The following is a 13,461-nucleotide window of genomic DNA, read 5'->3' as shown; positions in this document are numbered from 1 at the left end:
GATCACAGAGGCCCATTTCCTACACCTAATGAAGCCTTATGCCTATGAGCACTTGAACCCTGGGCACACCTCTGCTCCTCCACTAAATGTCAGGCCTGTGGAGGAAAGTAGCTTGATTGGGATGGGAGGAACATGCTGACTGGTCTGTATTACTAAATACATAGGAGAAGACCTCTCCTTTTTTTTAAATGTTTTTATTGATTTTTAGAGAGATAGGGAGAGGGAGAGAGATAGAAACATCAATTATGAATGAGAATCATTGATCGGCTGCTTCCTACACGGCCCCTACCCGGGATGGAGCCCACAACCCTCATGTGCCCTGACTGGGAATCAAACCAGCGACCTCTTGGTGCTTGGGTCATTGCTCAACCACTGAGTCACACTGGCCAGGCTCTTTCACTTTCTTCTGTCTAGTTCCTTGCCCCAGGCCCTCAGACAGTACAGAGGTGTGGGAATCATTGGTGTGAGGGCATTAAGACCCCAAAGAAGATAATGGGGGCATCAGCTCAGCACCCTCCCAGATTTGGAGTCTGGGAGAACTCAGAATCCCAAAGAGTGATGTGGAGAGCTGCAGAAGGGTCATGGGCTCAAACTGCACAGTGGGTGTGCGTCTCCAGCTTTCCTCAGCGTGGCTTGCAAACTAGTTATTAAAAACCCACTTTGCCCTTTTCACTCCAGGATATGTGTATGCGCATTTTTATTTAGTCCTCTATATACTAGACCCTGGTTTGAAGCTTCATGTGGTGAATGTTGAATATTTTTGGCAACTTTAATACAAAGGCATTGAGGAATTCCAGGGAATGCTCCAGGTTCATTGGGAATATTGTCTGTGCACGGGGGCAGCTCTTTTGGTTTCTGTTGGCCTGAGAGCTCCTCACTGGAGTGGGTGCTAAGGACAAGCTTACAGAATCAGCCAGGTAGTAAACTTGGACTGTGGGACAGAATCAGTATCTAAAATCTGCTGCTTCCCTGGGGCATAGAACCCAGGGTTGGCTTTGCCAGTGGTTGCCATCTAAAGGCAAGCCCTGGGCTGCCTAGGGGAGCCCTGCTAGGAGGTAGATCACACTTTCTCTCTAGTATCTGCAGCCGCCTCCTGTCAAAGTAAGGGTTGGTACACTTCTATAAGTCATTTACTTCAGTGTAAGCTAGGTGTAATTAATGGCAAACAGGAATATTCATTCTCACAAAGCAGCAGCTCCCTGGGCAGTTCTTTGCTTCCTTAGCTGTTCTTGAGAGAACGATTATTTAAATCTAAGCATCTACCTCACAGATTATGCACAGATTATGAGGGCAGAAGTAGACACTGAATATTTGCTGAGGGCTGAGGCCTCCCTGCAGTGCATGGAGGTAGCTATCTGAAGGCCTTAACCCTAATATGACAGGAGAGGTGCCTTAGCTGTTTCTCTAGGGCTGCTTGACTATAAAAGGGCTGATTTTTGCTGCACCCTTGGAGTGTGTCTCTAGTTTAAATGCTGTCATCTCTCACTGGCTGGTTGTCTTTGGGCCTTGTGTCAGTCTTTCATTTCCTACTTTGGAAATCGGGGACTCAGACTCAGGTTTTTCAAGTTCTGACGTTAACTTTGTCACTTTCTGTGTTCTCTTTTCTTTGGGAAAAGCAATGCTCTCCCTTCCCCCACCCGTTACGTGGGTTCTGAACCCAATGAAAGGTGAGGCAGGCCCTGGCCAGTGTGGCTCAGTTGGTTAAGCATCATCCTGTGCACCAAAAAGTTGTTGGTTCAATTTCCAATCAGGGGCCATGCCCAGGTTGGGGGCCTGCAGGAGGCAGCTGATTGATGTTTCTCTCTCTAAAAATCAGTAAAACAATTTTTTTAAAAAGAAGAGAGAGAAAGGTGAGGCAAGTTGAGAGGAAAAGTCAGTCATCTTTCCTGGAGCCACTTCTTGAGAGGGCCTGATACTGACAAAAGTAACCTTCACCCCCACCCTCCAAAATCTTTGAAATTTAGCTTCTCAGTGAAGTTCAGAGGGTAGGTAATATCATTAAAGAAAAGGTCACACCCTAACCGGTTTGGCTCAGTGGATAGAGCATGGCCTGCGGACTCAAGGGTCCCAGGTTTGATTCCGGTCAAGGGCACATCCCCAGTAGGGGGTGTGCAGGAGGCAGCTGATAGATGTTTCTGTCTCATTGATGTTTCTAACTCTCTATCATTCTCCCTTCCTCTCTGTAAAAAAAAAAGCAATAAAATATTTTTAAAGAAAAAAAAAAGGTCACTTCATTGGCATCAACTCTTCATAGAGGTAACCAGGCTCCTGCATCTCTAAACCCTGAGTCAGAGTGTGTCCTTATCCATCATGGATGTATCTGTTCATGGCTCCTTGGAGTATCTCCATGTCTCTCTCCTCTTAGCCATTGAAGGGCTGGTTTTAACTTTTCTCTCATTGAGGGCTTTTGGTGGTGATAACTGAAGTGTTGCTCAGATGTTGCTCTGACGAGTTGTGGTGTCTCTCGGAGCTCTCAGCTAGCCCCATTCCCTGAGCCCCTTTTGTCCCCAGTGAGCATAAGTGGGTCCCAGGGAAACCTTCAGTATCACTCTCAGCCACCACTCTGCTGTTTAGAGGCACCACATGCTTTTGTGGAGATTCCGACCGCGTTAGCGCTGCTTACTTGTTGAATGTTGTTTTCACTTACATTTACCAGACCTGTGTACCCAGCTGATGTATTTTGGAACATTTCAGCTACATGCAGTGGACTGCTTCTCCCTGTCTACTACTAGCTATCGGCTGTGCAAGTTGTTGATTGTCTGCACTGCTCACCTCCCTCTACTTGTCCTTCTAAATCCCCAAACAGCTTGACTTTGATCACTTGCTTGGAGGTTGACACTAACATGTTTCCCTCAGTATTTGGTGTACTGGAAACATCATAGTTTTCATTTTTACAGTTTTACATTTTGTTCGTAAGGATCATGAACTTGATTATCATCCTTTTGTTGGAAATGGGGAGGGTCTCAGAGGACCAGTGTGCTATCATCTTTAGAACCTTTCTGATCTACACCAGGGCAACCCAAGACTTTGGTCAGCCTAGTCTTAATTTCTCACTCTTAGTCTTTCTCCTCATTTCAGTAGTTTCCTTCCTACTGGGAAACTCTCATCTAAGTGGATGAAGTGCCTGGCCTTCCTGCCCACCTCACTCAGCTTTGTGATCTGCATGGCTCTGTAGCCATCTTGGAGTCCACCTATCAAAGTAGAATTTTTCTTCATGAATTAACAGCCCTGTTACATTGCAGTTCTTATTATAGTTTAGCTTAATGTCAGTTCTTTTGAAAAAATCAATAACTAAAGATAAAAAGTGAAGATAAGTAAAGGACTGGAATAAATAGCTTTAAAAAAGGCAATCAGAAGACAATGACTTATGAAAGGCACAACCCAAGACCCAGGTCAGTGGGAATGCAGAGTTTAAGTTAATGGCATCATATTTCCGTCATAATCTTCCAGTCTCTAATTTGGAAACTTGGCCAGACTCAAGGCTGCTTTGGAGTGCCTGGAACCCAGCTCACCAGGTAGAGAGGCAGGCAGGCTGACCAACCCCACCAACAGAGAATGGGGGCATGTAAAAGGGGGCAGAATACAGAAGCCGAGCTGTTTTTACATATATGTTGATGATTGATATTTCAGTGTAAATAGGTATAAGTCTTCCACAGATCCACTACCATATCCCACTTCATTTTACTGTTCTGTGTACCTGCCTACTTGCACATTTTTACCTAATTTTATCTGTAATTTTTCATTCTGCTTTACCTCACCTTGTCATAAAGTCTAGAAACGGGTTGCAAACCACAGGCCAATCTCAGCTTTATTGGCACACAGTCACATCATTTGTCTAAGGATTTTTAGGGGGCTGCTTTCCTGATATAGCAACAGCAGAATGCAGTATTGCAACAAACTATGTCTCACACAGCTGTCTTGTGTTTACTCTCTGGCCCTTTATAGGAAAAATTAGCCTGCTCCTACTGGAATATACTTCAGCCTAGCACATTTTATCTTTTTTTTAAAATATATTTTATTGATTTTTTTACAGACAGGAAGGGAGAGGGATAGAGAGTTAGAAACATCAATGAGAGAGAAACATCGATCAGCTGCCTCCTGCACACTCCCTACTGGGGATGTGCCCGCAACCAAGGTACATGCCCTTGACTGGAATCGAACCTGGGACCCTTCAGTCTTCAGGCCGACGCTCTATCCACTGAGCCAAACTGGTTAGGGCTAGCACATTTTATCTTGTCCACGTCAGAGTTTTGTTTGTTTTTACTGTATGTCCATCACAGGAACATTTTAAATTTACAAATCCATACAATCAGATTTACTTGTCAGCACCAGTGAGACCTTTTGTTGTACCTGAGCCACCCAGTCCTCCATCTTCTGGCAGCTTTCTCAGGGAAAGATGGTGTAAAATTTTCAGTGCCCCTATTTTTTGTTTTTTTTGTTTAATCCTCACCTGAGGATATGTTTTTATTGATATCGGGGGGAGAGAGAGAGAGAGACATCGATGTGACAGAGAAACGTCAATTGGTTGCCTCTCATACATGCCCCGACTGAGGATTGAACCCACAATGGTATGTGTTCTGACCGGGAATTAAACCTTTTGGGATGACACTTCAACCAACTGAGCTCACCCAGCCAGGGCTCAGTGCCCCTAATTTAATGATCCAACAGGTCATTTAGATTGGTTTCCAAAGCAAAGGGACTGGAATTCTGATTGGCAAGGTTGTGGTCTGCCTGGGGCCTGGCTCCTGTCCTCCTGGCTGCAGGGTCCTTGTAGACCTGGTCCCCTCGGTGAGAGACCGAGAGCTTGAGTACATCTGTACTCCCCTATCAGGAAGACTGGCTCATCTGCACCTTGAATCGCTTGAGTTAAGGCAGCTGCTGGGTGGAGTCCAAGGTGTAACAGGCCCAGTTGGCAGGTCTTAGGGGTGTGGGTCAGAGTATGTACAAGCTTGGGGAAGGAGGATTAAGACTTCTAAGAGCAGCTTGGGCTCACAGCCACTGGCTAGGCTCCAGGTAGTGCAGTCTGACTGATGACATGAGTGCTGTTCTCACCAGCTGCTTGAGCTGGTGGTTAGATGGACAAGAATCCTGTGTGTGTGCTTCCCCACTGACACAGATCACACAGTGAAGCAGGCTGTGGTCATGAATGGGAAGTAACTTCTGCTCTGGGACCATGAGGGAGCAGGCCTTCTGATACTCATGTTTTGTAACCAATGTAACCAACAGTTCCAAGAAACATGTTCTTAGGACAGGGTAAGAGTTGCTGCAAATTAACTAGCATTTAGAAATTGGTAAATTTTTACCCCAAGTTAGAGTTCCCCACTCCCTTCTCTTTGTTCCCGGGTATAATCTTGCCCTTCCCCCAAATGATTTTTTTATAGTAGAGCCTTGTAGCGGTGGGGAAGTGACTTCCTTTTTCTGAAGAGTGTGTGCAACTGTGAACTTATAACTTCTTTATGCATTTTGCTTGGCATGAAACAAGTTCAGGCCACAGCCCTGTGGACCCCTTACTGCTTGGGATGCATAAATAACAACTTGGTTTCTGCTCCCTTCCACCTTGCTTGCTATGGCATCAGCAGGGAAGTGTACTTCAGATTTTCACCTATGACATGGGCTGAGTCTCATTGCAAACAGATGCCAGGTACTATGATTTATCTTGGCTCTGATTTGTTTATGAGGGTGAAATTCTTTGGAAATACCACTCCTGAAATCTAACTGAGACTCAGCTCAAGGACCACGTGGTATTCTGCAAAGAGGGTAGGCTCACTAATTAATAAATGCCAGGATGTTGTGTTTTGTTTTTTTTAAAAAGCCCGGCCGGTGTTGCTCAGTGGCTGTCAACGCATGAACCATGAGAGCACATGCTTGGGTTGCAGGCTTGATCCCTGGTAAGGGCAGCGTGCAGGGAGCAGCTGATCGATGATTCTCTCTCATCGATGTTTCTATCTCTCCCTCTTTCTGAGATCAATAAAAACATTTTAAAAATAAATAAGTAAATAATAAGTGCTGGGACATGAAAATGGGGTGTCATTGGCCAAACTGCAGACCCACGAGGCCCAGCAGTGCTGTTCAACTGTCTCCACCCCTGAGTTTGGTTGGTGAGCAGAGGCTGCTATGGAACAGAGCACTCTCGATAAACACAGCCCCAGGTGACCTCTGACCAACCAGGCCTCCGCTACCCTGCTTCCATGTTGCCATGGGGATGAGGATGATGAGGCCACCACATGCCTTATAGAGAGTTGCTGTGAGAATTAACCAAGTAGATACAGATCTAGTGCTTAGTGCAGAGCACCAGCCCAGGAAGCACCACGTACCTACGGGCAAGCTTTCTTAGGCCCTGGCACAGGTGTGTGTGATAAGTATGGTCATCATCTTTCACGGAAGAATCAATGAAGCTTCCAGTCAACCTTCTCTGCTCCTGCCTTCCCTGGCATCTTGCTAACTATGTGCATGTCACTTTAGCACAGGGGTGAGTAATGGACAGGACAGAGTTGAGGCAGGATCATGGCTTCGTGGGCCCTCTGGGAGACCAAAACTTCAGGTGGAACCACAAGTACAAAGTGTAAACAGTCACAACCTGCTAGGTTTACTCAGCCTCTTATGATGGGCAGAACTGGGACTGAATCTCTAGAAATCAGCTTATTCCTGGGCAGGTGCATATAGCTTTCTCTTTTCCTCTCTTGCTTGCCTTCTAAGTCCCAGAACCAAGCCTTACCTTATGCCCCCCCCCCCCCCGCCCCCAATCTCCTACTCTTCAGAAAACTAAATAGTTTCTGTTGAAATTTGAAAAAACATTTATAGTGTGTTGTCTGCTAAATAATGTCTGTCCTTAAAATGTTTTCAGATCACTTAGATGAGTTGGGATGATAGCAATCAATGTCCTTGAAACAGAAGTGCTTCATGGGGGGGGAGGGGGGGGCGCAGTCTGTAAATTTAGGAAAATAATTTACTTTATTTTCATTAACCCAGAAGTTGCCAAACTTTTGTGGTTCACAACATTCTTAGTATCTCAATGTTTTGTGTTGCTTCTAGGCCAAAGCAAACAACTAAGTAAGTACTAATGTCCCAGCAGTTTGAAAAAATAAAGCACATAAATTGGAAGGAAGACAATACCCTTGGATAACCATAGTTACTTCCTAATGGAATGTGTGTGCCTATTGCGCGGCTCCTCACACGCTAGAACCAGATTGGCCATCTGCTACCTGCATTTCTTGTACCACGTAAATTTTTACATGGTATCTGCTTTTTTCTTGCAGTAACTGCTGAACACCAAGCTTTGTAAGATACGACATTGTCAAAAGATAATATCGTGCCATCTGATGTTGAAATGATTAATTGCCTTAATTTCTCTAAACTGGGAACATGAAATCTTTTGGGAGTATATCCACAAATGGGACACCCAGTTGGATCATGCAAACTTTGGGTTGGAAATAATAAGTGAAATTCTCTTTCTGTCCCTTGCCCTTCAACTAACTCAACACATGGTGGCTCCTGCCTCTTGGCCACAGGTCATTGTAAAAACAGAGGAGACAGCATTTTTGGGTCTTTTAGGTGTAAAACTTTGGTTGAATTGGTTGAAGATGCTGTCTACTCTGTCAAGAGAATCTAGACAATAAATTCCTCCATATATCTATAGGTGGGTTTATGAGTTTCTGCATTTCCAGCTTCTCTCCCCATTGGTTTCAGGTGCTGAGAGCCATTTATTTCCTGCAGGACTCAGACACAGAGAGCAGCCCTAGCTAGCACTCACCCTCACTGATGTACCCTGTCTCCTCTATGCATCCCTTCATCGGTTCCCCATCTTTTGCATCTGAACAGCATGCTGAATGTGTGCAGGTACAGTTGAGTATGGGATTCTCAACTATATAATTGAGGCAGGAATGAGATTCTCCTATTCTCTATGTTCAGAATGTCCCTGGAATCTGGGTCCAGTGCACCTTCCAAGCCTGCCCCTCACCGCACACTATATTCCCAACCCTGCAGTTAGGGCCTTGTGAAGGACAAAAAGCCAGTATGGTCACTTGGCCCCTTCACTGTGCCATCCCACCTCCCCTCCTTTCAGCTGCCTGCATGCACTGGTATCTGTCCTGCCTCCAAACCTGTGTCTGTGTTACTACATTGGTCTTGCCTTCTCCTGTCTTGTCCCTCTCTGCTCCTCTTTGCCTCATCCTCCACAGGCGTGCACACTCTCCTTGTTTGTGGCCAGAGCAGCCTTGCCCTTCTTTGCAGTACTCATCCAGGTATTGCTTAATCATTTAAAGAATATCATTTCAACTGCAGTTTCCAGTCCTGGTATGGAGCTCATATGGAAAGCATTGGTTGAGTGAAGGTTGGTCTGGCCAATCACCACAATTTCCTTACGCGAATGAGAGCTGCTTTCCTTTTCCAGAACTTTGAGATTGAGCTGGAAGCCGCAGGATGACAATCTTGTGTGGTCACTGTGGGATGCCTTTTATCCCAGAGTCATTCACTGATCACCTACTTTGTACTGGGAGGACAGGAATCAAGTAAAGATGTCCCTGCTCTGGGGCTCCCAGATGTGTGTATGGGGAGAGTCTGAGCTTCAGAGCCACAAAGAGTTCAAGGTAGTACCAGGTATAGCAAATGAAAGGTCTGAAGGTGAAGGAAGGAGTCTATTGCGGCCCCTTGTGTTGTTGGGCTGGCATGTTGAGGGTAGGGGCTGGCTGGGGCAGTATGGAGTGAGGGCGACAACTGTGGGAAGAATTTACCCAAGGCTGCAGCCTTGTTGGGTCTGTGCCTTAGTAAAGTCATCCTAGCCCTCACATAGAGGCTACCTGGTGCCTCTGTTCCCTGGCCTACAATAGACTGATTCTTTTTTTTTTTTTTTTCCTGAGTACAGTGGACTTTATTGATGGTGCACGACAAAGTAGGGCTCCCTACACCCCTCCCCTTCTTCAGGGGGTCTGGGATGGAAACGGTGGTCAGGAAATTCTCAGTGTGTCAGGGAATTGATCTGGGGCAAGGACTCCCCAGCAGCTGAGGGCCTCTCTTCCTCTTGCTGGGGCTGGTGGTCCAGGGGGGCTCTTACTCCTTGGAGGCCATGTGGACCATAAGGTCCACCACCCTGTAGCCAAACTCATTGTCATACTAGGAAACGAGCTTGACAAAGTGGTCAGGGAGGGCAATGCCAGCCCCAGCATCAAAGGTGAAGGAGTGGGTGTCACTGTTAAAGTCGCAGGAGACCTCCTGGTCCTCAGTATAGCCCAGGATGCCCTTGAGGGGGCCCTCTGATGCCTGCTTCACTACCTTCTTGATGTCATCGTATTTGGCAACTTTCTCCAGGCGGCAGGTCAGATCCACAACCAACACATTGGGGGTGGGGACACAGAAGGCCATGCCAGTGAGCTTCCCATTCAGCTCTCCTTGCCCACAGCCTTGGCAGCGCCAGTAGAAGCAGGGATGATGTTCTGGGCATCCCTCGGCCATGACACCACAGCTTGCCAGAGGGACCATCCACGGTCTTCTGGGTGGCAGTGATGGTATGGACTGTGGTCATGAAGTCCCTCCACGATGCCAAAGTTGTCATGGATGACTTTGGCCAGGGAGGGCCAAGCAGTTGGTGGTGCAGGAGCCATTGTTGACAATCTTGAGGGAGTTGTCATACTTATCATGGTTCACACCCATCACGAACATGGGGGCATCCGCAGAAGGGGCAGAGATGTTGACTCTCTTGGCTCCGCCCTTCAAGTGAGCCCCAGCCTTCTCCATGGTAGTGAAGACACCGAGGGACTCCACAACATACTCAGCACCAGCATCACCCCATTTGATGTTGGTGGGATCTCGCTCCTGGAAGATGGAGATGGACTTTCCATTGATTACAAGCTTCCTATTCTCAGCCTTGACTGTGCCTTTGAACTTGCCATTGGTAGAATCATACTGGAACATGTAGACCGTGTAGTTGAGATCAATGAAGGGGTCATTGATGGCAACAATATCCACTTTGCCAGAGTTAAAAGCAGCCCTGGTGACCAGGCGCCCAATACGGCCAAATCTGTTCACCCCGACCTTCACCATTGTGTCTCAGGGTTGTGGCTGCTGGCACTTCGCAGGAGGAGAGGCTGTCTGACGAACAGGAGAAGCAGAGAGCCTAGACCAGTGGTCGGCAAACTCAGTCAACAGAGCCAAATATCAACAGTACAACGATTGAAATTTCTTTTGAGAGCCAAATTTTTTAAACTTAAACTATATAGGTAGGTACATTGTTATTAACTTAATTAGGGTACTCCTAAGGCTTAGGAAGAGCCACACTCAAGGGGCCAAAAAGCCGCATGTGGCTCGCAAGCTGCAGTTTGCCGACCACTGCCTTAGGGCGTTGCTTAGAGATTTCTAGAATATGGTTACTCAGTGGAAAATGTATGGGGCTGCTTCCTCCTGATGGGACTTGCTTGGTAGGGATCTGGTGTCCTTGTGGCTGACAGGGCTCCACTGCCTTGAGGCCAGAATGACTCCTCTAGGGTGGGGCTGCCCACTGCCCCTTGCCTGCAGGGATTTACCTGGTACATGTTTGTAATTCCTAAGCTTCTTTCTAGGGGTAATCTAATAGTGGAAACCAAAGTGCACATCATTCTTTATGTTTATTTAATGCCCTCTCCCTCCCATGTTCACTTCTCTAGCACACCCAGGCCTCCCTTCATGATGGGGCCACTTGTCCCCTTTTGTCCCTTTAGGCACATTGGTCTGTTATGTGGCCAACTATAGACATTTTTAACCCCACTGACATACTTCCCTCTCCATGGTGCTGCCCCTCTGTCAATATAAGACTCCCTGTAGACATGCCCTGTACCTCTCTCTGCCTCATTTGCAAGCAGTGGACCAAAGGGTCCTGGCCAGCTGGCAAGTTGCCTAGTCATTCACCCCCTCTCCTCCTCCTGTCTCACTGGCCCTGATGTTATCCAGTAAATGATTACCCCATCCACTTACCTAATTGTGGAAGTCTGATGTTCTGTGATTGCTTTTCTGTCATCCCTCTCTCTTCCAAAAGTTTCTTGCAAACTCTCCTGGCCCATTGGCTTCTCCACTTGCAGCTTGCAGTCATGCAGTCGGTCTTGGCTGGCTCTTCTCTGGAGAGAGTCACGAACTGAGACCACAAGCCAGAGGCCTTTTGTGCACATGGCCAGCCCTCCATTTCCCCCCCACAGCTCTCCTGGAGGCCATTGCCCTCATCACTCCTGCCTCACCCATTTTGTGTTGATACTAGTATCCTTAACTCTGTGTGTGTGTGTATGTAATTAGTTTACTGTTTTATTTATAGCACCTTTTTCTGAAAGAAAACCAAATCAGAAACCACACATGGATAGCAGTAAAATTAAATACCATGAGAACAAAGCAACATTGTTAAGTTCTGTCCAGATAATAGTCTGTAAACCCTCCCCCGGCCTCACCCAAACCCTGGCGTGTTGCTCTGCAGATGGCTGTAGACCCTGCTTCTTTGAGGTTGAGGTCCTACTCTTGATCAACTAAACCTGAGAACTTGGGAGAAATCCTCCTTTCCTTGCCGCTCCCCTCAGGATGAAGGCACGCCTTTTGTCTGCAAGGTTCCATGCCCTTCCGAATGTAGCTTCCAGGGTGCTGCCTCTCGCTCTGTCCCTTTCTGAGGTTACTCACCACACCCTGCTGCCTCTTGCTTGGGTCACCAGTATTTGTTGTCTATTCTCTGAGCAAGCTTTTTCTGACAGTTCCATCCCTTACTCCCAGCCTTTGGGTGCTTCTCCCTGGATCTACCTGTGGGTATTTTTAACCCCACTGGCCTCCTTGCTGCTTTCATTGGGGTGCATTTTATTCAAGTCTTGGCTCTGGGGCGCATCTCTCCTTGCCAAGCTCCCAGTCAGGTGCCTTCATGTGTCTCCTTCCCATCAGTGTCACCTCTGTCCCCATTGCCCTGCATTGATTTATGCTATAGGCACTATTTTTCCTGGACGTCACATGGCCATTAGTTCTAGCCACACTTGTACCACAAGCACCCCAGTGGGTACTTACCTTGTATTCCCAGATCCTGAATCAGGGCTACCCAGTTACATCTTCCTTTGGAAACTATTGTAGTCCAAATAGTGTTCCTGTGGCCCACTGTCAGATGAAATGATTTAAGGGGAATTCCCTTCATGATCCTGCACTTCTGGCACGCTGCTTTCTTAGTTTGGGGATGCTCCCCACAAGCTGCTGCCCAGCTGATCTTCACCTCTAGTCTCCATCACATTCTCATGCCAGCACTGGGTGCCCCTTCCCTATCTCGAGCACCATGTGTGCAAAGAGGTACCAAAAAACAGCTTAGCACCCACAAAGGCCTCCCTAATCCCTTGTCCTCTAAGTGTTCTTCCTGAGCTCTGGGCTCTGTTCTCCAATAGAGCCCACCCTTCTTAGAGATTACCTTAGGAGCCATCCCTCCCTTCTTGAGGCTTAGGAGTACTCTGGGAGGGCACATGCTGTAAATTTTTGCCTGATGTCTTAGACGTGGTTAGATCTCATTAAATACTTAAGTTCAGCATAGGGTGCAAGACCACCGCTAGACTTCTTGGAGCGAGCAGCATGGTTGATGAGAGCACTACGGAAGAAAAGCTGTCTCTGGTCATGTCACTTTTGCTAGTCCTCAGACTCATCCTGAAACCAGGACCCCAGGGTTGGGGGCATGTGGCTAGGATCCGCCTGCCTGCCTCAGGAAGTCCAGCTTTCCATAGCCCCACCGAGTTGCTTTTACATAGCAAGCTCTCCCCTGGTGCTTTTAAAATTTGATCATTTACCAGAACTGCATTTGCAAAAACCTTTGTGAGAACTTTGGTTAAAGTTACACGTGGACTGGATCATAAAGTATTCATCAACAGAGTGCCTGGCATGTGCTAAGTGTGCTCCAGAAAGAAAGCTGTGACAGAGCCAGCCAGTTTTCCCTGTCTTGTTTTGTCTCCTGCCTACCAGAGTCCTGTGGTCCTAAAATAGGTCCTCTTTCATAAGCCCTTGCCTGACTTCCTCAGCCAGAGTTCTTTTATCCCTACTGACTCTTGGGTTTATTAATGGAGATGCTCCTGTGATGCAGGCAGCTGCTAGCCAACAAAGACTGTCTTGCTCTGCTCACTGGGTTTAAAGCTGATCATTCCTTTGTCTTGCTAGTAGGAAAGTGTCAGAAAAACAGTGTACAAAAAGAATGCAAATGGTCAGCACATGTTTGAGCAATGTTTCTTCTCATTAATAGAATCTGGGAACTCTCAGCACTGTGAATAAGGGTGGGTTTGTGTGTCTGGAGAGCGGTTTGGCAATAAAAACGTGTAATACTAGCCCTAGCTGGTTTGGCTCAGTGGATAGAATGTTGGCCTGTGGATTAGAGTCCTGGATTCTATTCCGGACAAGGGCACATGCCTGGGTTGAGGGCTCGATCCCCAGTAGGGGGCGTGCAGAAGGCAGCCGATCAATGATTCTTTCTCATCGTTGATGTCTGTCTGTCTGTCTCTCTCT

The 13,461-nt window shown here is 47.1% G+C and overlaps 1 protein-coding gene and 1 pseudogene across 1 annotated transcript in view; one reads left to right on the top strand and one right to left on the bottom strand.

Annotated features, from left to right (window-relative positions):
* Positions 1–7,764: 7,764 nt before the first annotated feature.
* The window catches only part of BRD4 (bromodomain containing 4), a 42,725-nt gene continuing 37,028 nt past the window's right edge, over positions 7,765–13,461 (top strand). The window contains 1 exon segment of the mRNA XM_014547773.1: positions 7,765–7,836. Within this exon segment, the coding sequence (XP_014403259.1) occupies positions 7,820–7,836 (17 nt within the window). The 5' untranslated portion in view covers positions 7,765–7,819.
* The window catches only part of LOC102255011, a 9,587-nt pseudogene continuing 4,973 nt past the window's right edge, over positions 8,848–13,461 (bottom strand).

The sequence above is a fragment of the Myotis brandtii genome, unplaced genomic scaffold (genome assembly GCF_000412655.1).
Source record: "Myotis brandtii unplaced genomic scaffold, ASM41265v1 scaffold485, whole genome shotgun sequence".
Classification (NCBI taxonomy): Eukaryota; Metazoa; Chordata; class Mammalia; order Chiroptera; family Vespertilionidae; genus Myotis; species Myotis brandtii.
This window is presented reverse-complemented; position numbering and strand designations above follow the sequence as displayed.